The 26,321-nt window shown below is 40.9% G+C and overlaps 1 protein-coding gene across 8 annotated transcripts in view; it reads left to right on the top strand.

Annotated features, from left to right (window-relative positions):
• The window catches only part of LOC128137068 (contactin-4), a 351,999-nt gene that overhangs the window by 156,765 nt on the left and 168,913 nt on the right, over positions 1-26,321 (top strand). For 7 of the 8 annotated variants that reach the window (XM_052777691.1, XM_052777698.1, XM_052777690.1 and 4 more), the window contains one exon: positions 25,369-25,507. In XM_052777691.1, the coding sequence (XP_052633651.1) occupies positions 25,453-25,507 (55 nt within the window). In that variant the 5' untranslated portion in view covers positions 25,369-25,452. Of the gene's footprint in view, positions 1-819; positions 1,007-25,368; positions 25,508-26,321 lie in introns of those variants that run through there. The other variant, XM_052777695.1, reaches the window with a different exon arrangement.

Consider the following 26,321-nt stretch of genomic DNA (forward strand, 5'->3'; position numbering starts at 1 on the left):
TTAGTTTTGGTAATGTCATTTCTGATTAAACTTATATGGTATAGTATATTGAACCATGAAATAGTTAAATTTTTTCTGAGGTCAATGAAAATCCCATTGCTTTGGGGTTTTAAAGTATCAATAGCCTAGCTGAACAAGTCAGACCTAATTAAGAGAAAGCACTGATGCAAGATCTGCCCTTTTTTACTGCATTCTTTCCGTCTCAAAAATGTACATCCATTTTAAAGCAAAGTAATACTTCCAGCTAGCCAGGCTCTGTTATGCAGAGTATAGCGATGACAGGGATCTTTGATTTCTTTAAGCTGTTAATTCCTTAGCTGCAATTTTATGTATTGACTTCAGCAACATCATACATTTGGCTTTGAACCAATGAATCAGAAGATTTTTGAATGTTCAGCTCAATACTGCTTAGTTAATAGTTCCAATGGTGCACCAGACAGTTTTATTGTACAGTAGGAGGCAAGCTATAAATCACAGGTAAGACCTGCCTGTATTTCTTGCACAGAAAGCCTTTGTTAGAGATCTGTTTTACGACAATTAAAAGGTACATATTCTCAAGGAACCTATAAAGTAGTTTTGCTCATAAAGCAAAGGGCTGCATCAGTATCAGCTTGGTTTCGAGTAAGGAAAACCAGTGATTTAACGTTAAAGCATCAGAAGGATACCAAAGAAATAAAGTATATCTTATGGCAAGATATAAAAAGCAGTGGTGTAGATTTTAAAGGAGATGGCAGAATTTACAGAAGCTGATTATCCCAGGCAGTTGGCAAATGGACTAAAGAAGACAAATTTAAGACTTTCCAGAAGGAAACCCTATATCAGGGGATAGAAATTCAACTGTTCTGCAAAGAAAATGTAAATAAGGCAATAGACGTCCAAGAGGACTGTGGTCAAATGAAACGGAGAGAAACAGCTTCACGCTGAGGAGAGCGGATGTGTTGTACGTGGAAAAATATCAAGTATAAGACCACTGGGAGGAATCTGGGAACAGCTGTCACATGCATTGGTAAGTTACTGTATAAACGATTATGAAACTTGAATAGTTTATAGTGAGAAGAGATGTTTAAAAGGTAATTGCCTTTAGGTACTTTCTGATGCCTAAACATGTTAAAAAAATCTGCATAAGCTAAAAAATATAATAAAAAGCAGACCCTGTAGTTTTCTAGTAAGTGGTAATATTTACCCTAGAGGTGTACTAGGATTTGGCTGTTGAAACGCAGGATCTTTGCTGTTTTCTGTGCAGGTGTTTGCTTGGTAGATGTCAGTAAGTGAGAAGAAATTATGTAAGCAAAGTACACAATCAAAGCACGGCAACTTATCCTGATGAGTATGAGGGAAGTGTAGAGTCCTTCTAATAGACAAGGACATTTTTGTGCATGGGTGATAACTACACAGATATGAGTAAATGTGTTTAGTGCTTTAGTCTCCTAGCTGAAAGAATCAGAGTCCGAGTAATGTGTCCAAGAGTTGCAGGCAGTTAGTAAAACGTGTTTGGCTGCTGAATGCAAGGTTCATACTGAGCAAGGTTACTAATTAGCCATAGTAATGAGAAAACTATTCCCCTTCAACTCTTCTGGAAATTCAGGTGTGTCAAAATGTTCAGTTGTTTGTCTTGGCTCTTTATGTGTTTATTGCAAAGGGAAGGTGCAATGCCCAAGAGATGCTGGACAGGCACCTTCTTTGCCCTATTCCCTGTAGGGAAACCTACTCTGTTGTTGTTTTAACCTTTTTCAGAAGGAAACATCTGGTCTGCCAAGCTTATAGAGTACCAAAAAAATCAAAACAAACACCATATATTATAGCTAAAATCATACAAGCAAGGAGAAAAGCAAGTTGTTATTAAAAGTAACGAAACTATATGAGATACTACTCAACAAATACATTTGAGTGGATGTGTCATGATGCATTTGTGATAACAGATGTTATAAAATTACTTTGGTTTTGTGCAGTTTTCATCTTTATGGATTATTGTGTGAAATGTGTGATGAAACTAAAGTACCAGCCTAGATTTTCATCAGGAACTTAGACTCAAGACTGTCCAATATTGCCGTCTTGTAAGTTGTCCACAGGATAGAGTTGGTGTCCTACTAGATAAAATCTACAGAGTTTCCTGAATTCTTTGCCCCAGTAAAACCAAGCAGCTGCAGTTAATAAAAAGCTATCAGTTGTCCCACAACTGTCTGGGAGTGTTCATTCACCAGCAGAGGGAAATGACATTGGAGGGAATACGACAGGATAGTTGCTGAGTTGTGCAAAATCAGCAGTGTTGCCCTGCACTAATGCTGGAAATATTGCAGGGCTTTCTCATTTGTGCAAGGTGGTGTCTTTAGGAAGAGCATGGCACAAATAAAAGTCAAACTATAAAGCATTCTCTATTAGGCTACAGTAATATTTTTTGATATGTTAAAAATCAAAATTGCTGTGAACTGTGGAATTCAGGCAGTAGTGGTTTCAAAAACATATTGCAAGTGTAGTGTGTGTATTTAAACATGCAGTTTCATTTATCTTCTTAACTTGACAAATGCACTGATTTACGCACAAAGCTTCTATTCTCAGCTAAAAAGACAGGAGATGTCGCTTGTGTAATTGTCATGACACTTTCATGATGCTGAGTTTATTTGTTACAGCCCTTAAAATGTGAAGTTCGAGATTTGGTCCAATCTTCCTCAAAATGAAGGATCAGTTTCTAATAAAGATTATTTGAATTTTTTTCAAAACTGAACTTAGAAAAAATTAATAAATTTGTGTTACAGAGCAAAAGGCTCCACACCGTGTTAGCTCTCCCATGGAAAGGCATTAGGCACAGCTCTGAGGTTTTATGCAGCTGAAGGTTCAGTTAATGGGCACCAGTTTCAAATACAACTTCTTTTATACCTTAGATACTGGGTTCACCTCTCACTGATTTTATAAATAATTCTAGAAGTATCTCTGTAACTTTTGCAAGTGGGCATGAGAACCTAATCAGGTTAGATGGCTGGTGAACTTCCCCATGTATAAATTATGGATCTGAGGAGATTTGATGAAGTTGTGTATCTTTAGCTGTCTCTGTGTGCATGTACTCACCATCTGCTCTCAGGAGAGGGATGATAGAGGGTCATTAAACCATAATGGTATTTACTGGAGTGAAAGCATCAGAGACAGCTGGGTGACCACATCCCAGATTGAAGAAACAGGAAATAATTTAAACTCTCTTCAGAGGCTGGAAAAGGCTAAACACCACGTGAAGCAGCAGATAATGTAGGGGTATGCTGCAGCTCTCAAACACAACCTGGGGAAGGAAAATAGCTAGGGGCCCACAGAAATAAGGAAAACTGGGGTGACACTGTAAAAGCAATTTCTCCTTTAAGTCCTTCCAGCTTCTTCTGGATGAGCAAGAAACACAGGTAAGCTGCTGTTCCCCAGGGGAGAAATCAACAGTTGGTTTATGAAAGTTGGCATTCTAGCCTGTACTATTTAAAATGAAAATACACTATCTGGCTGTATCTTAGTAGCCTAAAACCTCCTGATCATACTAAATATCTTTTTCCTCGTATCAAATTGAGGTAGCATTTTAAAGTTAAAGATCCATACGTGAGGGTTAACAAGGTTTTTGCATTTAAATGTCAATTAATTTAGAATATCTTTTAACCTTACGTCAATACTAGGGTTTAGTGTAATTCTCCCACAAGAAATCTCCAGAGAGATCTCTGTGCTTGATATTAGAGTACAGCTTACTTTCAGCCTATTATTCCCTTAAATTCTGTTTCTTTCCACATATTGCCTAGCCATTACATGTGCCCAGCTATGTGTAAGCATAATCACACAGTCTTTTTCATTACAAAATGACATGTGTAACATCACTATCTGAGCAGCAGCTAGGACTTCAGAAAGCGTCTGTCTGTGAAGGCTTTTTCCTCTGCTTTTCCTCTGGCACTACAACCAAAAACCTGTCTTTCATACCAGTGCATACCGAATTATAATGGTCTGTCCCTAGGCTGAGGTTAGTGATTATAGATGAGCATTGTGATAGACCTTCAATGAGCTGCTATGTGTCCATCCTCTGAAAAAATCAATCTCTTGAAAAGTATATCAAGGTAAATTCTCCAAATGACTACGGACTAAATTTGGCCCAGCTTAACTATGTTTTTTTATTAGCTATGACCAATCTTGGAGATGCATGAAAAATCCATCCTGCCTAGGGATGGGTGAAAGCGTTATGCTCAATTTCAAATCTGAGCGGCTTGCAGGAAGGTCCCCTGCTGCAGGCAGACTTGGGTGAGCGAGAACCAAGAGAAGCCAGGAAAGAAAAAGTAATTTAAGGAGCTTTTTGTTTCTTAAAAGAGGTGATGGCTGCAGTGAAACACACTGAAAAAGTAAGTGCGGTTGTGAAGGCTGTGTGAGGGATGTGTTGTAGAGCTGTGGAAGTTCTCTGATAAATTGTCTTGAACACCTAAGTTTGACCACTTCTGCTGCACTCTGCTCACTAATCCATCACTTATACTGCTGCCTCCCATGTCCCAAGCCTGTGAAAGCTGGAAACATCTTTTTTTATTATACTAGAAACAAAAAATCCTTTTCTTCCAAATATACCTATCATATTTCTTAAAAATGAATCAACAGGGTGAAAAGTAAATAAACCAACTGTCTTAGTTGGAGACACAGAAAAAATATTTGGTCTTAAAATCCTCTCTGGTTTGAAGTATAATTTCTTACATTCTAACATGGCTAAAGATATAAATTTAATGAATTAAGTTTTTCATCAATTTTTTGAGTTATGCGCACCTGAGTGTAGGTTTTCCGTTTCCCAGGATGTCAAATTTAACATGCTGTGTTGTATTACAGCAGCTCAATATCATGTAAACGTTATATATTAGCTCTTTTCTTTCTCCAAAGTTTTGTACACTACAATAAAATGGTTGGAGGTTAAATTTGAGAGATGCAATAAGTAGATTTCCCATTTGCATTTAATCTGTTCAGCTAAAAATTTTGCTGGCAAGGCGTTGCTGTGTGGTTGTTCAGGAGCAGTCTGACATAGCATGGAAGCGTACCTTGGAGGTTGCACGCAAGGTGCAGCTCCACACACAGTGCCACCGTCCCACGGCTGGCTGCCAAATCACCGTACCCTGGGGGGGGGGGGGGTCTGCAGAAGTTCACGCTACAGAAAGATGTCTTTGCAACTAGAAGAAATGTGCAAGAAGAAAAGAGAAATGTGTCTGGAGAGCCCACAAACACCCATTTTGTGGGTTTTGCGTTCCTAATTCTGATACTTTTAAAAAACGTCTAGTCTTTTGTATCATCACTCTGTCCTCAGACTTGCTGCAGTACGTGTATAGACTTACTGGAGGGGTTAGGAAAGAAAGCTTGAAAGTGGAAATGCCACATCCCCGCTTAAAAGTGGAAATGCAAAATTCTGGTTTTATGTTGCTTTCATTCTGGTGCAGAAATTTTATTCTCCTTGGCATTGTGGGTTTTTGTGAGCTGGCTGGGCGCTGCTAGGAGGACACATCTGATAGCCCCCAATAAAAGGCTTGCATTTCTTTTGCAGCTTTGCATATTTCATTGCTGCAAGGCACAGCTCTGGGAAAGACGTTCATTTTTCTTCCCCACTGTCACAGTATGATGACAGCACCTACTAGAAAAGGGAAAGGATTAAGTAGTTTTTCAGAGTTCTCTAAACAGAGGTATTTTCCATGTTAGAACTTAAAGAAGGGTGATTGTTAAAAATGGACGACGGTGTACTTGGCTTGACCATCCAAAACGCTTTGGTGTGGCGTGGAGAGCCTGGAGCTGAGCGAAGGAGTGCCAGATGAGACGGCGGCAGAGCTGGAGGGAGGAGAGCCTCAGATTCATGCAGCTAAAAGTCTCCTTATTTTGAGTGGGTTTGAATTCTCCTTTGCTCTCAATTCATTTAGCATATGTCAGCTGAGGCTTTGTGCTAACGTTACGTGGTTTCCCGGTGAAAGCATTAGCAGTACAACATCTCAGAGACAAGTCCTTGACAGCAGGACCTGCTTCGCTCTTTGGACTCAAAGGCTCTGCTCCTGTGCTCCAAGGACGTGCTTGTTCTGCAAGACTTTTCTAGCAGTATTTGAGAGGTTGATAAAACAGGGTTTGTGAAAAAGCTTGTGGAGCATATAGAGTTTGGGGAGGCTCTGGTGCTTTCCTCACCACTGCTCTAAATGACTGTGCGTAGGTTGAGTGCTAAGTATGACTCTGTTTGCAAAGCAAGACAAAACCTCAGTGAGCTGTTTAGACTTCAGTTTTCAGTTGTGTTCTGCAAAGTTAATTTATGGAGGTTTTTTTTAAAATCTAGAAAATACTCAGCCATTTTGAATCATCCCTCATTTTCTATGCCTGTACATGCACCTCCCACTTGCCAGGTTGCCAGGAGATACCTTTCTAATCAAGTTTGTCACTAACAAATGTGCTCCTGTTTCAGAAAATGAAATCGGCAGAATTGACTTTCTGTCTATGAGGTTTGAGGGGATGTTTCAGGCAGGAAACGGGTCAATACTCAAAATATTACAGTGAAATAATTTGAGGATGTGATTTTTCGGGGGTGCGTGTATTTCTTGGTTCAGAAGAAAGTTGTTTGCCTATTGATTAGCTCTGTCTTGTGTTGCTATTCTGCATGTACAAGGTGACAACTTTTATTCTTTAAAGCCTGTCAATTTTGTGAATATTTTCCACTTTGTATGTGGCAAAGCTAATCAATATGATAATTTGAATTCCCAGGCAAGGGTGAAATTCTTATCATTTATCATATTTAAGTTCATTCCACAGAAGTGTAGGCCAAAGGAAAACACCAGGGAGAGAAGCGTTGTGATAGCTTGCATGGCTCATACCCGCTTGTCCCAGCTAGAAAGTGATTCGTCCCTGCAAGGAAAGCGTACTTTGTGAGGGAGTTTGGCTTGCTAGGGTTATTAATAAGCACACATTAGTGGTGCTTAAAGATGAGCTTAGAGGATGGGTCTGGCTCTCTTATTTATTTTATAAGAGCACAATAGCTACTGTTTTTGTTGTCATCCAGTACATTTAAATACCCCTGCACTGATCGGAAGCATTGCTATCTGTCTCTCCCTCTGTGCAAGCGTACGTGGATGTTTGATATCAACGTGAATTCAGTTCCTCTGTCCGTTGGAAACGCGCGTTCGGGCCTGGTTCTGCAGCGAGCGTTGGCGGCGAGCACGCACCGCGGGCGGCACCGCGCTTCGGTCCCCGCATGGACCGCGGGGGCTGGCGGCTCTGCAGCTGTCGGGAACAGCCGCAGGTCTCACGAGCAGCATCTTCGTGATGGGGTGGCTCAGGGACCATCGCTCGAGACCGTGGTCGCAATCAGGAGACGCTGTTTATGAACTCCTGTCCAATACTCCCAGACTCTCGTTGCAAAATCAGCTCACTGGACAGTCCTGGAGGAACACTGCAAGTTATTAAGAGTTGCTAACTGTAGTCCTGTGCATGAGAAGTCACGGATTATGTTGGAGACCTGTGTTTCCCCTCGTTACAGATGGGACAGATCGGCCAGTCCTGTCTCTCTCTGTGGAGCTGAAACTGCCAGCGTGCAGAGGTCAGCACACCAGCTCCTAAGCCAAAGCATTGCTTTCACAGACTGCAAAACATCTGCAGCGTTGCTTCCAGGCAAAAGAAAATTTTCCTGGTGAAGTTTTTGCAATAAATTTTCAAAGTAGGTCAGGATTCATGGAAGTTGCCTCAATTTTTAAGTACATTTAAATCGTCCCCTGCATGGTTTTTTTATAGTTTCTCTGAACTTTCTAGTTAGCTGAATGAACATTTCTCTGAAGAAAAATGTGGAAACAACCAATGGTCATGTCTTCATCATTATAAAAAGCAATAGTTTCACATCTGAGTTTAAAAGCAGACAGAGCTTTCTAGAATTAATTGATCTTTGTATAGAGTTTAATATTCTTACAAACCTAAAAGTCTGAGGGCTGCTGGGCTTGAGAACCTCTGCAGAGCTGAGCAGACAGAAGGAACAGACAGATAAACTAAGGGATATTTAAAACTAGTAACTTTGTAGACTAAAATTAAACATTTTTATATCTCCAAACTCAAAACAATTCTGTCTTGTGATTAGCACTCAATAGTGGTGCCTGCTGTGCCTTTACTGTGATTTTCTTTCTCGTGTGTAGCGATTTAAAAAAAAAAAAAAAAAAGTAAAAGGAAGAAATAGGATTTTTCCTGCTGCGTTTGTAACTATCAGCTTTGCCTTCTGTCTCGTGTTTTCAGGGAAGCCACAGCTTCCTTGCGCTCCTCCTTCCACTGTAGAGGCTGAAATCAGCATATGTGCATTGCTTATAGCATCTCCAAGAAGAGCCCAAGCCACATCTCGGTTTATCTCCTGAGCGTCTGACTCAAGTAATGCCACTGAGCGAGTTCTCGTACAAGTATCGCTTTGATTGAAATAGTTATCTTTCTCCTGTTTTATCTATAACTTCTAGCTCACTTTGGGTATTTCATGGAGTTCCCCTTGATAACGTGGTAGTCGTAAAATACTGGGGAATGTAATGGTTGTGCCTGCAGCTGCTGCTTTAATTAAAAATAAAAAAGGACTTCTTGTTAAATGTTGGCTAAGGTCTATAATGTGTAGAGTTCTTTGTCAATGGGTATCCTATACGTAGAACTAATTTAACTGATAAATTCTATGATGCAAATATTTACCGCATTACAGTATTTCTTCCATCCAGTGCCATTTCTATTATTTCCACTATGGTCTTATCCAATGCCCATTGGAGCTAATAGGCTTCTATTAGCATCAACGACCTGTAAGTCAGGCTGTAAAATGGGCTATTTCAGCTCACTGGTTATAGCTACTAGTCATTGTTTTAACTGTCCTAACAGGAGATAAATTAACACACTATTGTTGTAACTTAAATTGCAGAATTTAAGTTTTACTACATGCAGTAAATTCTTACCTAGCTCTTCAAAAGATCACTTCAATTATATGGCAAGGGAGAACCCTAATATAATCTGGGTCTGTCCTCCTTGTTCACAGCTGGAGTCTCAAACCACCCCTCAGGTCTGGCTCTCCTGCTTTTTGGGAGTTTCCTACCAGCTGTAGGGTGGCTTTGCCTCTGGTGCCATGGCTTCAGCGCCCGCTCACGCTCCTCTTCCCCCCCCCAACTGTGAATTTTGATCTTGGTGCCTGGTTTCTTCTCTGCTCCCAGGTTTCTCTCCTACCAGACTGCACGTCTGCCTCATGTCCTTATTTCTGCCTGCCAGCAGATTTGTCCTTGGGAGAGTTTCCTTCCCCAGTCCCCTGGCACCCCCCAGAACACCCCACCATGGTGGGTGGCTTCTCCCCTCCTCGTCGCGGAGGGATGGCTCACCTCTGAGCCTTGCCAGTGGGATGTGCAGCACTGTCAGGGGTCTAACGCCAGGCTGTCAAGGACACAGGTAAAGCCATGCGTTGGGACTGCTCTCCATCACGTGCTGGAAAACCAAAAAAGACCTACCTGCTGTTAAATAACCTGACTTCTTATCCTGTTTTCAGTCCTGGCTTTATGGTAATGATTTAGAAAAGACTAAATGGGAAAAGCCTTGAACAGCAGTAGAGCTGTTAGGGATCTGTGTCTTCCTTTGGAGTGATTATGGGAAACGACAAAGATTACAATTTTGGCATGATCAGATTCCTAACTTCAAACCTATGAAGCCGAAGTGTGTGATATTTGTGCTCGGACATGTTTTTCATCCTTTTCTTAGTCTTAATTTTCTAATTCCATATTCTTTGTTTCCTGGTTTTGGACTGTATTTTATCTTAAATTCAAGATAGTACAAATTTTTTAAAAATAAGTTGTCCCAGAAATGCCTAGAAATCACTAAAAAGTTTTGCCAAAAATGAATGTATTAAATTTGAGTTGATAGCTCCATCTATGCAAAATGAAAAGTGGAAAATATTGACTACAGCTGGAAATGAGTTGCACATAAAGATAAGATGCAGATGAAAGTTGGAAAGCTGACAATTAGCACTCTAGGAGATATTAAAATGGTGTTTAATAAGCAGTAAAAGGGAATGTTTTGACACAGTACTAGGATGCATGGCTGATAAGTGATTCAGTAGGTAGCTGGGCCTGTCTGCAAGCTGGCAAGAGATGAACTCCTGCTACCTCTTTGGAGAACAGGCTGAATTCAGTGTGAACTCATCCTATTTCTTCATTCTTTCCCACCCGTGCAAGGTGGGAGAAGAATCTGCTCTTCAGGGAAGGGCTAAAAAAGGGGAAACCTTTGAAAACCTGTATCCTGAAGATAGCTTCAGTGTCGGAGTATAGCGTGTGCATCGAGACCTGCCCTCATGTCCCTGCTGGCTCCTTTCCTTTCCTCCTGTGCCCTCCCGGTGCTGCTGTGCTCTCGCTCTGGGTAACGAGCAGAAGAGCTTCAGGCAGCTCCTCCTGGGCCACTGCTGTGACCTGGGAAGGGAGAGCAGCTTCCCAGAGGCAGCAGGAGCATGCTCTACTCCTTACAGCCGCCGTCCCCAGGTCTTCCACTTGCGGGAGTGGAGGGTAGGCAGAGCCCTAAGCCGGGGATAACAGGAAAACACATTTCTGTTCACACATTTTGAAGCTGTTATACATAAATCAATGCTGCAGTCAAGTTTGCAAACCTTATTTCCTCTCATCTGTTTCCTATGACAAGAAAACCAAGGGCTTAACGTGATATCTCAATAAATCCTCATACTAGCATCCAGCCATTCCTGAAATGCCAGTGCGGCTCAGATCATTTGACATAGTTATCCACTGCAGAGATGGTTCTTGTTTTGTCTGGCTGTGGGGTTGCTTCCTCCAATAATTGATATTCCAGATTGAAAACAAAAATGTGTGCAGTGTCCCCTTCTTTTGTGTACCTCTGCCAGCTGCTTGGCGCTTACCAGCTTGACAGCCTCTGGCGATGAGGGAGTACTCAGCCAGTCTCTTTTTTTTTTTTTTTTTCCCCTATCAGGAGCCAATGCTTAGTGCAAGGATGTCTTTAAACAAATACACTACTTCTATGAAAAATGGCAGAGGCAGCAAAAGGCAGTAATATCGCATAATCTGCATAGTCAATATAGGGAAATGCAAGCATGTTTTCAGCCCTCTAATAGGGTATCATAAACATGCAGGGTTTTATGGTATTCAGCTGAAGAATAGCTCCCATAAATTACATGCAGTACAATTTCTTTGTTTTCATTCTGAAGTTTATTTCCTTTTATGTTTAGTAATTAAATTGGAGCAAAAGGATTGCATTATGGAGTGTACCAAATAATAGCAGTGATTACATGGAGATGTCATAGGAGTCACTTTGTTTTGCTGTGCACACTGCGTGTGGTTGGTCTGCCATCCACGCTTCACATCGCTGAGCTGAGTCACCTCGCCTGAAATAGCCGGGAACTCCTGCCCTCCCCTTATTTCATAGCAAGCTACTTAGGGTTCAGCCACAGTTTTTTAAATCATCTTCTGCAGAAATTTATTGGCCTGGCAGGAGGGATCTCCAAGGAGCTCCTAGGTGCAAAGCCATGCATGACCATGACTCTTCCAGCTTGGGGTGTCCCCAGCCTTCTGCTGTGCAGCCTGGGCTCTCGGTGGCTGTAACCTCCAGCCGGATCAGGCAGGCTGCTGTGCCCATGGCACTTGTTTTCAACTGCAGTTATCTGCAGTTTTGAAAAGGTGTCGAAATTGCTAATGAAGTTCCTACGTACTAAAAGACCAATACGTTTTCTGTTACAGCCTATTTATTCCCTCAATTCCAACTCAGAATAACCCCAAAGGACATTGTTGCCTGAGCAGCAGCACTTAGTTCTTTTTATACACCAAGGCTTAAAGAGTTTGCTTCTCCATCAGAGCTGCTATCGGGTGGCAGTAGCACCATGGCAAATAGATCCCTCCAGCCTTTGGTGGTCTTCCTTTGGCTGCTTGGTTATTTGATTTTGGAGGACTTACTCTCCCAGTGGGAGGGAAAACTTTGTCTTCAGTCCATTCCAGAGTGAAGATCTGAGCCACTGCAATCAACTGATTTCAAGGCTGAATTAGCCTGTTCTGTATGTCCGCGGTCAAGGCAAGACCTCCATTTGTCTGCTTCCCTTTTAATTTCCTTGGGGAGAAGCTTGTTTTTTTATGAAACTAACACTTTCAGGTGTAAAAGCAGACTATTTGATAGCAAAACATCACAAACAGGGTTTTGGCTCAGCTGTGTCTTTAGTTTAGATTTGCGAAGGAGACAGTGACATCACTATTTCTGCAATAAGAAAAATCCCAAAGGATGCACAAGAGGCGTGCTGTGCCTTCACTTGATATCCTGTGTGTGATCCCGGCCTTGCTGCTGGAAATAGTCCACTGGTAGCGGGAGGAAAAGCAGGTTGTGAGCTGTAAATGCTCATATTTTGCTGTGTTGTCTCATTGCGTGGGTTCCTTAGTTTCACACAAGCAGCTGAGCCGTTTGGCTTTGCACCACGAACTGTGCCACCGCCAACTCCGGACTAAGTGTGGTGAGACGTGGAGCCCCCAGAACAGGCTGCAGGCAGGAGAAGTGCTGAGAGCAGCCGAAACACAAGGCTGAAGGCAGGGACCCCAATGCTGCCTTTGAATACAAATTAAAAGGGGTTTGATAGTATAAGCGGGATGCCAGGCAAGTCGGAGAAGTGACTGTGAAGGCACCTGTGTTAAGGAGTCCATGTGGTCGGGGCTTTTCCTCTCAAGTAAATGGTTCACTTGGAAGACAACCTGCAGAGCAGGGAATGCTTTCTGACACCTCGCATCAAACTTTTGTCAGGGCTCATTTGTAGTACAGTGTTTAAACTGCCCCAAGATGTTTTTTGTCTCTTACAAATCAATTGACAGCCGGAGGCAAGGGTAGAGCAGCCACGTTGTGTTTCAAGTATACATAGAGAAATTCACTTCAAATACGATGTAATTAAGAGTGCTGCTAAGATGCACCGAAGGTTTCTGGGCTAACATAATGCAGAGTTAAGATTGTCGTGATCTTCTAACCCACTTGAAATGTGGCACAGAGCAACGCCAGCTCCAGCTTTGTACCTCTGTGAAACAGATTCAAGCTACAGGATAGCCTGTGAGCTCGGCTATGCAAAGTTTTCTTATTTTTATGTAAAATGTGCAAGTGTATATACGGGTGGTTGTTTTTTTCTTCTTTCTTCTATGCATGGTGCTGGTTTTTCCTGCCTTAAATTCTGCTAGAAGAAAATGCTGAAAAGCTTTGAGTGGCAAAAAGTCTTCCCTGAGTTCAAGAATAACCAGCTATTCCCTGGGCATTGCATCCTCTGAGACCCAGGTCCAGGAGTTTAAGTTCATTATTTGAGTCCACTTATTGCCAGCAATTAAAAAAAAAAAAAAAAAAAATTTGTACATGGTTGATTTGTATTGTATTGCTACTTGAATAAAGTAATTCTACAGATAATGCTAAACATAGCATATACGAGACAGGCGCATTAAAAATAAATATATCTTTTAAATATTTTTTTTTTAAAGAGTGAAAATGAGGTGCATTTATGACAAAATCAGGTTAGTGGATTTTTTAGAACTTTATGTAAGTTTTCCCAGCCTGAGGTTAAAATCTATTTTTAATATTTTATACAACAACAGGAGCAACAAGAAGCTGTGAGAAATGGTTTCTGCAACTAATTTTTCATAGTTCAAGAATTGAGGGGGTTTATTAAAAATTCGGTATCCCAGACGAGCGGCGGCTCATGGGGCGGTGGGCAGTGGGACTCAGCCAGTTGCATTTCTGGTGCCCACCGCATGTAGCTGATCACTTAGATGAGCTTTGTTATTGTTTTGAATGTTTGATATGTAACTTGTTTTGATGATATGTATAAGTCTTCTGGGAAATTGCTCTTCCCAAACTGTGTAGATCTTTCAGTTTCAAACTGAATAAACACCAAAGGGTGGTCAGCCAGAAATAATATTTCAGAAAATATTTTGCAGTGCCACCCCGCGGTCCACTAAAATTGATACAGGATATGATCACCAAAGTATAGGTTTCACTTTTTAAGAAATTCAGACACATTAAACTTTTAGTTATTATTTACTGAACCCTTAATTCGGACCATGTTAATTTTTCAAAAGATCCCCTGAGAGCTAAAATTTAGGCCTCAATATGCCAGCAAATGCTGAGAGAGAAATCAACCCTCTATACTTCTGCTTCCAGCTGCAGTAGGAAGCCTATTTTTGGCAATAAGAAAAAATATATATGGCTCGCTCAGTGCCATTACTTTGAAAAATCAGGAAGGATTTCTTTTTGTCTGAGAGGACTAGAACTTTAATGGCATCCCAGCAGAAGTAAAGCGCTAAGCACCTAACCTTGTATTTGGAAAAGTCAGAGGGTGAAAGCAGTTCCCATCAAACACTTGAATTCCAGGCAACCTTTTAAAATAAAATTTGAAGGGAAAACAAAATGCTAAATAATCACGTAACAGGGATATCAAAATGGTTGGTGGGTGGTTTTTTCCTTCCCTAGATGGCTTTTGAATTTAACAAAACAGTTAAAAACATTTCTAGGTCCAAGCATCTCAATTATATCTGGGTTTGAAACCTTCTGCTGGTAATAGGTGATGAGGGAATTGTCTTGATAGCCTGCGTTTCCAGGAATACACTGAATGCTTCTTATCAACTTTTCGTACTGGCTTGTTATCAACTTTTCAAAGTTAATAAACTTGCTTGTTGTTTTTCCTTTCTAAGCTCTGTTCTGTACTCTTAAGAAACATCCAATTTGTAGCACTGAAGGAAGGCAGCACGCTGGGCAAAGTATTCTTTGTAACGTGCATATGTGTCCAATATGCTTGATTCCCCTTGTGGAACTCCTATGGAGAAAGCTCTCCTTTCGTCTTTGAAATAAAATGGATTATTTTGTAAGCTCCAGAAGTGAAAAGTAAAATGTCATTAAGATGCTGTTTTTAGAGATATCATGGAAATATCTTCAATATTTTTGCATAATTTTTTGTCTCCTGGACAAGATAATGCTCCCTGATAATGTGTATTTTGGGAATGGACCCATTCAAAAGTGAATGATAACTTTGAATGTCACTTATCTATCTTTGTTCAGAGCATGAAACTGTCTTGATTCATTATCTTGAAGCAGTGACCTAGGGATAAATGGAACTTCATTGTCACGCAGAGTCCCTTGAGCCTTGTTTCTTTGGTGCAACATTCTGTCAAACTGAGACAGCGATAAATTAACCCTTATTTCTTTAGGAAGTTTATAATCAAAAGTCAGCTGGAGGTTAATACTCCGCTTTGGCTGATGGTTTATTTTTGCATCCTAGAGCTTGCCAGTGTGTCTGTATTCTCTGGTCATAAGAGGCTGCTTGGAGGCCAGGATGAGCTGGGTTTGCTTTGGAGGTGGCTGCAGGGTCCTACCTGGCAGCCAGGTTTGGTCGTGTGCTCTGCTCTGCAGTCAGGCCTCTGACTGACAGTCCTTGCTATCAGAAAAAAAGAAAAAAAAAAAAAATTGAAGCTGTAATGGGTTTCATAGACCTTTTCTGTTGATGGTGGATCAATGATATGGCTAGGAGAGAAGAGCTGGACCTACTGAATACCAACTCAAATATCTTTTGCTCTTCAGGTTAGTTTTGCTATCTCTAAAGCTGGCATTTTATGTAGAGTTTATCATTTATTGCTTGGATATATGGGATAGCTATTCATGTTAGTCTTGCAAAATACTGTATTGAAAATTTTACTCTGCGTGAAGTTGGGAATTCTTTTTAAATTGGTGAGTTTTAAGGTAACTGTTCTAGACAATCTTCAGTAAAAGACTCTTGTCCTGGTTTCAGCTGGGGTAGAGTTAATTGTCTTCCTAGCAGCTGGTACAGTGCTATGTTTTGAGTTCAGTATGAGAAGAATGTTGATAACACGCTGATGTTTTCAGTTGTTGCTAAGTAATGTTTAGTCTAAAGTCAAGGATTTTTCAGCTTTTCATGCCCAGCCAGCGAGAAAGCTGGAGGGGCACAAGAAGTTGGGAGGGGACACAGCCAGGACAGCTGACCCAAACTGGCCAACGGGGTATTCCATACCATGGGACGTCATGCCCAGTATATAAACTGGGGGCAGTGGGGGCGGGGGGATCACCGCTTGGGGACTAACTGGGTGTCGATTGGCGGGTGGTGAGCAACTGCACTGTGCGTCATTTGTATATTCCAATCCTTTAATCATTACTGCTGTCACTTTATTAGTGTTATCATTATTAGTTTCTTCTGTTCTATTAAACCCTTCTTATCTCAACCCACAAGTTTTACTACTTTTCCCGATTTTCTCTCCCATCCCACTGGGGGGGGGGGGGGGGTAAGTGAGCGGCTGCGTGATGCTTAGTTGCTGGCTGGGGTTAAACCATGACAACTCTCTAAAAGAGAGTAAATTCTAATTTGTAGAAAATGCCAGACTAAAGTTTGACTCCTTGCAGCTTTTTATTATGATAATGTTACTCCTGATTTGAGCAGAGTGCCTCCCAAGTTTGTGGTGTGATGGACTTTTTCTGTGTTGAGAAAAGCTGGATGTTATCTGATAGGTGCTACTTCGGGTGAGTGTTTTTCGATATATCCCTTCCATGGAAAAGGTAGAACAATATAGAGTGATCCCTAATTAACACCAGTAGCCTTAATTCAGACGTGCCTTTAGTCAGCCAGATCTCCTCACCTAGAGATGATTTATGCTTACACAATTATTCAGGTTTTACAGGGCAATGATGGTTTCCTGGGGGCAGGAGACAAAGAGTAAGTGTTGTAATAGGGTGATGTGTGGTAGTTAGTGGCTAGTAATTAAAAGGCTGTAATTACTGTCATTTTTTCTTTGGTGGAAAATTGCGCTCTGATCCACTGGTTCAGAAGGTGAAGGGACGTGTTGCGCAGCTGGGAATATCCAGCGTTTGAGATGGATTGCTCCTTCCGTGCAGATGTTTTTGCTAGTGATAAAGGTGTGCAGGGAATACTGCAACACAGTAAAATGTTGCAAAAGTGTGTGCCTGTTATTAGCTGACAATTTTCATATAATCCAGAGTCTCTAATCAGGTTTTAAGATGTGGCATTAGGTTCTGCATAAAGATAAACTAGGTATATTGCTTCTAGAAGTTTCTAATCTAACAAGTCAGAAAGGGATGGTGCTAGTGGTAGTTATTTCTATACACCTTTTATTACTTCAGCAACAAAGACTCTACCTGCCTGCCCCACTACTAACAGAGCTGGCCCCACCACCCAGTTTCTTGGGGGATATATAGTAGGAGTGTAAGTTACAGAGCACTTACATCGAAAAAACTTATGTAGAAGAAACTGTATTTAAATTCTAGGGGTCATAATTCACAGCAGTGGGCACTTACTGAGTTTTCCTTCAGCAATCTTTGCTAATATTGTTAGAATTATATTTATTGTTTTAATCCGATGGACGTAATCCTCGCTTCCCGTGTGTATATGTACCTTGGCATCCTCAGGTGAGGACCGAGCAGTGGCAGGTGTGTGACGGCGAGGAGGTGGCTCAGGCACAGTGCACACCAAAGACCCCACAGCCTGACAAATACAAATGACTGGAGTGAGTTGGGAACATGTATTTGTTGAGGTGCTGTAACTTCCTTGATATAGTGAAATGAAATCTCTATCTAGTGAATGTGAATGAATGCCCAAAGGAGGAAACACAATGTAAAAACTGACATTGTTTTTCTCAGTCTTTTTTGGTTTAGATAATTAATTTTTTGAAGCATTTCATTCCCATTTATCATAAGCATGTCTCAGAAACATGCTGCATATCTGTCATTTGTTTTATCAGGCACAATATGCCCGTGTATATTTCATAATGTGTGAATTGTGTCTAAGTGCAACTCCAGAAGGGATAATTTCAGCAAAGAAGCTCGAGATAGATCAGGATCTGACAGACGTGCTGTGAGAACGAGGAGAGCTCGGTGAGAGTTGCCACCAGCAAGCTCCCGCTACCCTTCATCTCCCCAGGCCATCTTTTCAAATTCCCTTTTCTCTTCCCTTATGCAGAAAGGAAGGCCAATATTTATCTCAGGACTCATAACAACAGCTACCACAGCAGAAAAAAAAGCTGTGTTTTGAGTGCAGAAAAAAGTCAGCAATGTGTACATCAAAAAAGGATTACTGTGAAGATTTGCACTGCTGGGGACGCATCTTTTAGGCACCTTCTATTTTTGGACATTCAATTTTGTGGGTCACTGATTGCATCTGCTAAAGAAAGCCTGTGCCTCTCCCGACACACAGGCCTGGATTCAGTAGAGTATCAAGAGGCCGGATTGGGATTAGAAATCTGATGCTTTGCTGAATGTGGACCACAGCCGGTGCTCAGGAGCGGTGGCCAGCAGGAGACCGGAGCTGCCCGCACCCAGGATGCTTCTTGGAGGAGTGTATCACAGCGATGCTCTCTAGCCGCATGGGCTACCAGCTATTTCTGAGCAACAGGCTCAAAAGCCACCCATGATTTAAGCACCTTCAGCACTTCACAGCCCTTCAGAATCACCTCTTCCAGGACCGCTGATTTCTTACTAGTTTAACTCAGGTGACACGGTTCCTGCCCCTCACACTAACATGCTCACAGAGGTGTCCAACCTCCACGTTGCTTTGGGACACTAAATTGCGAGAGGGATATTCTCGCATGCTGATGGGCTGATGTATTGATGCAGTCCCACTGAATGAGGTCTAATCCTGCTGCTTTCCTTAACTGCTGTTGGCATTCTGTATCTGCCACAACCTTGTTATGAATTAATTCCTCATGCTGCTCCCCTGGAATAACACTGTTTAATCCCTTTCACAGATAAAGCAGTTTAATTTAGGAAAAACCTCGTTTGTCTGTTACGTGAAAAGAAACCTCATTGCTTTTGCCCCATGACTCCTGACTAAAGCCAAACAGTTTCTTTAACCTTCATTTATAGAGGATGGCTCTGTACTGCCATTCAGTCCACCAGTCTGAGTGACTTCCAGTTATCGGAGGCTCAAGGTTATTGTTATTCCAATTTCTGAATCAGATGGGGAAGGACCTCACCTTGCAACCAGCAGCAACAGGACCGGAGAATCCCAGTGTTCAGAATTCTCTCCATCCCCTTCCAAATATTGGTGTTTCCAGAAGCAAAATACATACTGTTGTCCTCAATAGCTATGTTGTTCTGGACTTAAATTTATCTTACAAATTGCTAAGAAACATCAGCAATGGATATTCTGCAGCCTATTCAGACTGCCCACAGCTGTGCTTGAGCTGGCCTTAACATTACAAGAGGTGTTTCCTAAAGTCTAAACCTTAATCTCTTTTGCATGTTGATTCTTGTTGCATCTGTTTTGGATATGGGAACAAACTATTTCCTTCTATTTCCAAGTCTTTTACATGTTTTAATACCGTTAGCATTTTTCTCTTCGTTATTCTTTAGGCTAAGCAACTTCATTTGGGTTTTATTTATAGGACATTTATAGACCTCTAATCCTTTGTGGTGTTCTCCTTTGGATGCTTCTGTTTGGGACAAATCTTCCTTGACATGCAGCACCAACTCTTGGGTGTAGTACTGCACCTGAGGCTCCCCCGCGCTACAGAGAGCGACGGGTTGCTTACCTAGCAGGAATTTTTAGATGAAAAGAACCTGCAAATCTGGTTTATACATCCCAGGCATGGTTTTTGCTACTTGCACGGTCATAGGGCATTGCTGGTATGTTCAGCCACGTGTGGATCAGTGCAGAGCTATCACCCAGCCGGTTGCTCCCCAGCATATGTTTGTGCTATTTAATGCAGCATCCTATTTACTGCAGTATGCAGCACTTGTCTCTTACACAAATCCATCCTTCTGTTTTAGTCTGGTTTTATGTCCAATTTGTCAAGGTGATTTCGAATTACATTCACATCCTCAGAGGTACCTGCAGCCTCTTAATGTCACCAGCAGACTGAATAAGCACAACTTCTCTTCCACCATTGCTATTAATAAAAATACTGGAAAACATGAGACCAAAGACAGACTCGTTTTGGCAGTGAACTTTCAATAATTACTCTCCAACTATGGCTTTTCAGTCAGCTATATCCACCCTTCAGTAAAGTTACAGAATTGGCCTCTGGTGAAGTCTAAATTGAAAACTTCCAAAGTGATAAAATAGAAAAAACACCTGTCCTGCAAAGAAGTCTGCAAGAGTGAGTTCAAATCACAGACAGACTGCATGCAGGCAGCCCACGTGTGTATCTGTTTTCAAAAATAAGCAGATAATTTTGCCTGCCAGGTAGTGAGAAGGAGAAATGAATTTTGATGTTAATTCCTTTCCCACAGTTGAAATTTTCATATTCCTCCCCCCTTAAAGGCATTTGAGGGAAGTGTGGCAGGCATACCCCAAAGAGGACAAGGTAAGCTGTGCTACCAGTGAACGCTGGGTTTTGTGAATGTTTCTTTCCAGAGAGGGTGCCTCGTTCTTTAGAGTATTTGGGGACTCTAAAGGAACTGATGGCCAGTCCATTTCATTGTGGTTATTTTGACAAAAATGGCTGCATTGTCCATTGAGTGTGGTATGGAGGGGTTAAAAATCAGACGTTCAAGTAAAGGGTTTAAAATCTTCTAAAGTTAAATCATTTCATGTACAACTAACCATTTCCTTTTCAATATTTCACTGTTAACACTGCTTCTTAAGTGTTAAAAGCTTAAATGAACACGTGTTATAGTGTCTTTTCAAAAAACAGGACTTAGTCCTGCACTGTCAGGTCTGTGAAGTCTGTATGCTTTTGAAAAGCGTGTTTGGAGAGATGGAAATGGATAATGGCATTTTAGTGTAGCTTTGCAGACCTTTTAGTTGTGTTCCTAAGACTTGGGAAGCACCTAGCAACCACATGTTTGATAGATATAGATCTTTTTGTATGCATATATTAGAAGAAGTTATCTTTGTGTTAGGGAAAAGGGTTTCTTTTGAATCTCAGAAAACTTTCTGTGGCTTATTTTCTACCCTTTTTGTGTAGAGGAGATGAATTTGAGTTTATGCTAAATCTTGTGCTCAGGTTTTGCTGGGACTGGTCTTTCTGGACTTGACCTGCAATATGCATCCAATGTAGGTGTTCTTGCATACGTTTGCCATATGCCTTTTTACTCAGACACGCAAACATTTTGTGCTCTCAGAAGCCGTACAGCCCCAAGTTGTATATAACCAGACAGCAGTCGGTAACCCGTAGCTTGGTTCTCTCTTCTGCATCCAGGCCTGAAGATCACAATAATACTGTACTTCTGTTTAAAAAAACTTGGTAATTCTTTGGAGGTTTTGGCACCATGAATTAATGTCGCTATTCACAAAAGTAGTTAATTCACGTTAGATACTTGCTCTTGCCCTCAGGTCAGATCTGCGGCCGTTGGAGGGTAGGCACCACCTTAAATCTAACAACTCACATGTTAGTGCTCAGTGTTTTGTGCTTACCCTTAGCTCTTCCTTTGTTGAGGTGATTAAAAGATGCCTGTTGCTGTCTGTATGTGCAGCATGCTTCATTAACAGTGATTTATTTTGGAGTTTAGCAGAATTGGCACTGTGCAGCACACCGATGTGCAGCAGAAAAACGTGAGATGGTTGTTAAGGCTTGCTTCTTGCTGCTGCTGTTACTGCTGCAATTCTTAGGGGTCTTAGGCATGTTTTGCAAATTTCCTTCAGAATATTCACAAAATTGAGAGTTCATATAGTGCAAATTATATCTACAAAAGTATTTTTTGTGTTCTGAATGTGTGCATATACCTTAGCCTTAGGTTTTTCATTTCTATTTTATTTTTTTTAGAAGTGCTAATCATTAATACAGACGGAATTACTGACAAAGAGCTGTGCCTACTAGTTCAGAAAGATTCTCCACAAACATTTCTACAGCACTCATCTTTTTCTTTTCCTCGTACCCGATTGCAGTCAGAGCTCTTGGAGTCAACTTTCTTCGTCAGAATCCAATTACAAAGGTGCCTTTCAAAAGAATTTGCAATGGATGCATTGCCAAAAGTAAAGTTAAAAAGACATCTGCACATTTGTGTTGGCACTAGGTTTTCTAATGGGATGCACTTCCAAACTGAAGCACAGCTATCTCATTTTCATCTTGAAAAAATAACTTGTATAGTGCTGAAACTATATGTGCTTCTTTCTGGAAATAAAATATTAAACTTTGCAAGTTTTCAGGCCTCTTATATTCTCCTTCAGAAGCAGTGCAAACTCCCCTGGGATTTTATAGTCAGAAAACATTTAGAAATGGGAAGGATCCTTTCAATTATATATCTTTTGCTCATGCACAAATGTTGCCTTTCCTAAAGTTGTTGCTATAAAAAGTCAACGTGTTTCAACAGTTTTTACACAGCTCTGAACAATGGGCCTGCTGATACGAATAGCAGCAATGTTTACAGGAAAACATTTTGAAGATTGGACTCATTCACATGTGAAATAGGGAGCTATCATGAGAAATGAAAATGCAGCCGTATCTTGAATGCCACCATATTTTAACCTTAGGAAAATATTTTTAATGGTAATCATCTAATTTACTTTCCACTACTTTTTATGCTAAGACAGGCATTGTTTCTCTTTGGGAAACTTTCTGTACCATATTAGCCTGTGTTAGATATATCGGTAAAAGTCAGGGCGTGGTTTGGTACGTGGTTATGCAGGGCCAGGGCTCAGCTGGCAGCCGAGTCTGCCTGTTTTCAGTGCTGCTCCTTGGAGGGCTGTTACAGAGCACCAGGAAGATGGTGCTTCTGAAGCTTTAATATTAATCCAGCGATAGCAATTCTGGGTATGATGACAGAATGTGGTACTATTCCATATAGTTAGAAAATACATGCTAGAGCCTCTTCTAGGAATATATTCTAAGGTAATTATTACAGGGTATGTACTTTGGCCCTATAAGCGCATGGAGTTGCCATTAACATCAATGGAAATGCCAACAGGAGTCTAAGTGCCATGTACAGACAGTTTGTTAATACCTGAAGCAACTGTTTCCATTCAGATACCTGAAAATTTTTCTTTGAAACACATGCGTGACGCTCTAGTGTCTGCTGGTTCTCCGGAGTAAGTTTTGAATAACTAAGTAATAGGGAAGACTTTCACTTTTTCACTGGACTTGATAATTAAATGTGCTGAGTACTGAAAATATATATTTTTAACATAGCTTTTTTTTTTTTTGGCTGAAAGTAAGACCCAGTGATTGTGTCAAAACACCTTGGGAAGAAAGAATGAGCCTGCTATTTTTAATGCCCTTATAAGTGAAAAAACTAATTTACATTAGTAATTTTGAAATGTTTTGTATTAGTGTTTAAAATGCTTAGAGAAGCATGATTTCCTAAGTAGAAAAAAAAAATCAGTTTACAAAAACCACAAAGTAGCCAGAATTTTTCCCCAAAGGGTGGTGAGTCAGGAGAAGCTCTGGTAAGAGGAGAAGTTGCAGTAGGGAGGAGTAATAAATTTGAAGACTATCCAAGAATTTTCTTGCATCTATGGAAAACCAGGGAATAAAATACCAAAACAATAATCTCAGTTCAAAGAGAGTATCAGGAATGTGATGCAAACAGCCTTGGGACCTGCAAACGGGACAGCCATTTCCATGGTCCTCTGTGAAGAATTGTCTCTCATCTCCATCAAGTCTGCAGAAGCACCATCTTCAAAGCCCGTGGAATAAATAGAGGCATTTTGCTTGACTTCGGTCAGATCTGGGATTTTATACTCCTATTTTTTTTTAACCAAAAAGCAGATGTAATACTTTCTTGCCACTGGTACTGCTTGCAGACAGCTGAGAAGCTGAGTGCTGTTGTTATTAATCCACATAGCAGGAGTGATGTTGGTCAGCCCTTCTGCACGCTGGCAGCTCGCGGAGGGGTCTGTGGATGCTTTAGGTGGGCTCCTGGCAGTAGGTTAAGTTGGTAAGTGCTGTACCTCTTGTGTTTTTAATTAGGTATCAAAGGCTGTAAGTGATTGTTCTGTTTCAGTTCCACGTAGCTTATTGCAGAGAGTGAGGAGAATAATCGTAAAGCATTGCATTGCAGTGTAATGAAGAGAAGCCTTACAAGTGACATGATGGGCTTATTGATGGGAATAATACGTGGGAAAACGAGAACACGAAAGAAATTCAGCAGCTGCTGGTGAATACAAGATTAATCTCAAATCTCACTTAAACTAGTGTAAAACCAAGAGCGACTTGCCTTTGGTAGAAATCTCCTGTGTAGGTGCAGTTATAACCAACAGATTTTGATACTTACAGAAAAAAATAGTATTTGTCCATGTATCAAGACTATATAGGGTAAAAAAAATACGTTTCTTGAGTTCACTGTAAACACAAAGAGTAACTGCTTAACTATGTCAATCAATATAAAGGTCTATGATGACATTTTCCTTCAAAAATGAATAATTAATACTCTAATCATTCACTTAAGTTGTTATTAGTTTTCATTGATTAGTCCTTCCTGCTAATCCCCAGCTAGCCTAATCAGCCTGTGTGAGAATAGATGAATATATCCAATTAATCTCTACCCCCTTCAAAGCTGCATCTTCAGATCAGAGGATAAAGATTCTTAGTCTTCTCGGTGCATTGAACCTGACTTTATTAGAAGAATTTTATCAGTTTTAACTCACAAAAGCAGGCAGAGACCTCTCATGATACCCCTTCACATTGTATTAGTCATGCAGTTTGTCTTGTAAGCACAAAGGCCCCTTAACTTCCAGCCTTCAGTGATATGAATTAATTATAAGAATGTGTGTCTGACTTGATTTATTTATTTTTAATATTTAAATGCCTGCTCTGGAAAAGGTTCCTTTCATAAAAGGAGGCATTTTTTTCCCTCTTGGGTTCCACTGGGGGGGATACATTGCAGTGATAAGCTGAGAAAGATCTCAAATTTCCTGCTTACAAATTTTAACTACATACAAGTTGTAATAGAGTGCGAGGAAAATATCAGATTTTACCTGGAGATGTTTTATGGGGTTTTTTTGGAAGAATTTTAGAGCAATGAGAATGGGGATGAAATGGGAAAAGTATCCCCCTTTCCTGACCAAGGTGGGAACACTTCCTAGAAAGTGTTGCCTTGCAGAGACAGCGTCCTTCATGTACTGGATGATGTTTGTAGAGAAAAGTGAGAGTAATTCTCATAACTTTTCTCTTAACCGTGATCTACAGAGTTCCCTAATTACACTTCAGATTACCCCAGAGAGGCAGTGAGTGAATCTGCTGATGACAAAATTGAGAGACAGAAGAAATCTCACAACACCCAAGTGGAAGATGCAGATACAGGGTTAAAATTCCTAATCCTCATCCAGTACCCAGTGTACTTAGATGGTCACAAATCACTCCTCAGAATGATTTTAAATGAAAGGTTTAAAAAGGTTTCTTGGTCTTCAGGTGCAACCTTCCTGGAAAGAAGAAACAAACTGTCAACAAATAGAAGGAGCAGCAATGCTAAAGCCCCTTGTAATCTGTCTTTTCTCTTTTACAGATTAAAGGTTGCCTAAAATTTCCACGGAGCCCTGTTCTCTTCTCTAGTTACGGGACTCATCTCCTCTGACCCGGGAAGCTGAAGATGAGGTTGCTATGGGAACTGCTCGTGCTGCAATCATTCATGGTGTGCCTTGCAGGTAAAGTGTCATTTTAAAACTTTTGATTTAAGAATGCCACTGTATTTCACACTAATGCAAAAGTGCACCACATTTTATATGCCAGTGATAAAATGGCAAAATAAGTCCCTGCTTCATGACCAGCATTAGGGAAGGTTGCTGAACAGATCAAGCTGATGCTCTTAACAAGCTCCTTTTACTGTTGATCAGTATCTCCACAGCAAAAGTGCAATGTTTCAAAGCTCTGCTCTACCTGTTTCCAGTTCAAAGTTGCTGTTGATGAAAGTTGTTTTCCCATGTTCTGTGCTAAGTGTTTCAATGTTCAATTAAACCTACGTGGAATATAGCTTTAAATCCCATTAAAACAGTGTTATGTTGCAGCTAAGACCTCGCTCCATTTAACAAATAATTAGAATAACATATTTCAGCAATATAACCATCTTCTGTAACTGCCCATGTTTAGCTTTTTCTTCCCTGAGAGTTGCACTGTTTTGAGCATTCCTGGCAAAATGAAATTTCCGAGGAGTGTGCCTTTTTCCTGGAACTGAAACAGCTCTTGAAGACATCTCAGATTTGCAGAGGGTCAGCAAAGCTTGCACCGAAGCCTTGCAGACCTTCTCATGCACAAGGAGGTGCTTGTAGGCTGCTGCTCGGTGAGCTGGGGGAACAGGGCTCGCATCGCTCCACCCATGCCTCTGCGGCGGGTGCTGCCATCACGCCGGGACTGTCAAAGTCTGTTTTGGGTCTCTCCCTCTTTGCCATTCAGCTATCATTGATTATTTCCTCCTTCAGTTGGCATTATTATTCTTTAACATATGTTTTGTTCTGGGGTGTG

This window comes from Harpia harpyja, chromosome Z (genome assembly GCF_026419915.1).
Source record: "Harpia harpyja isolate bHarHar1 chromosome Z, bHarHar1 primary haplotype, whole genome shotgun sequence".
NCBI classification, from domain to species: Eukaryota; Metazoa; Chordata; class Aves; order Accipitriformes; family Accipitridae; genus Harpia; species Harpia harpyja.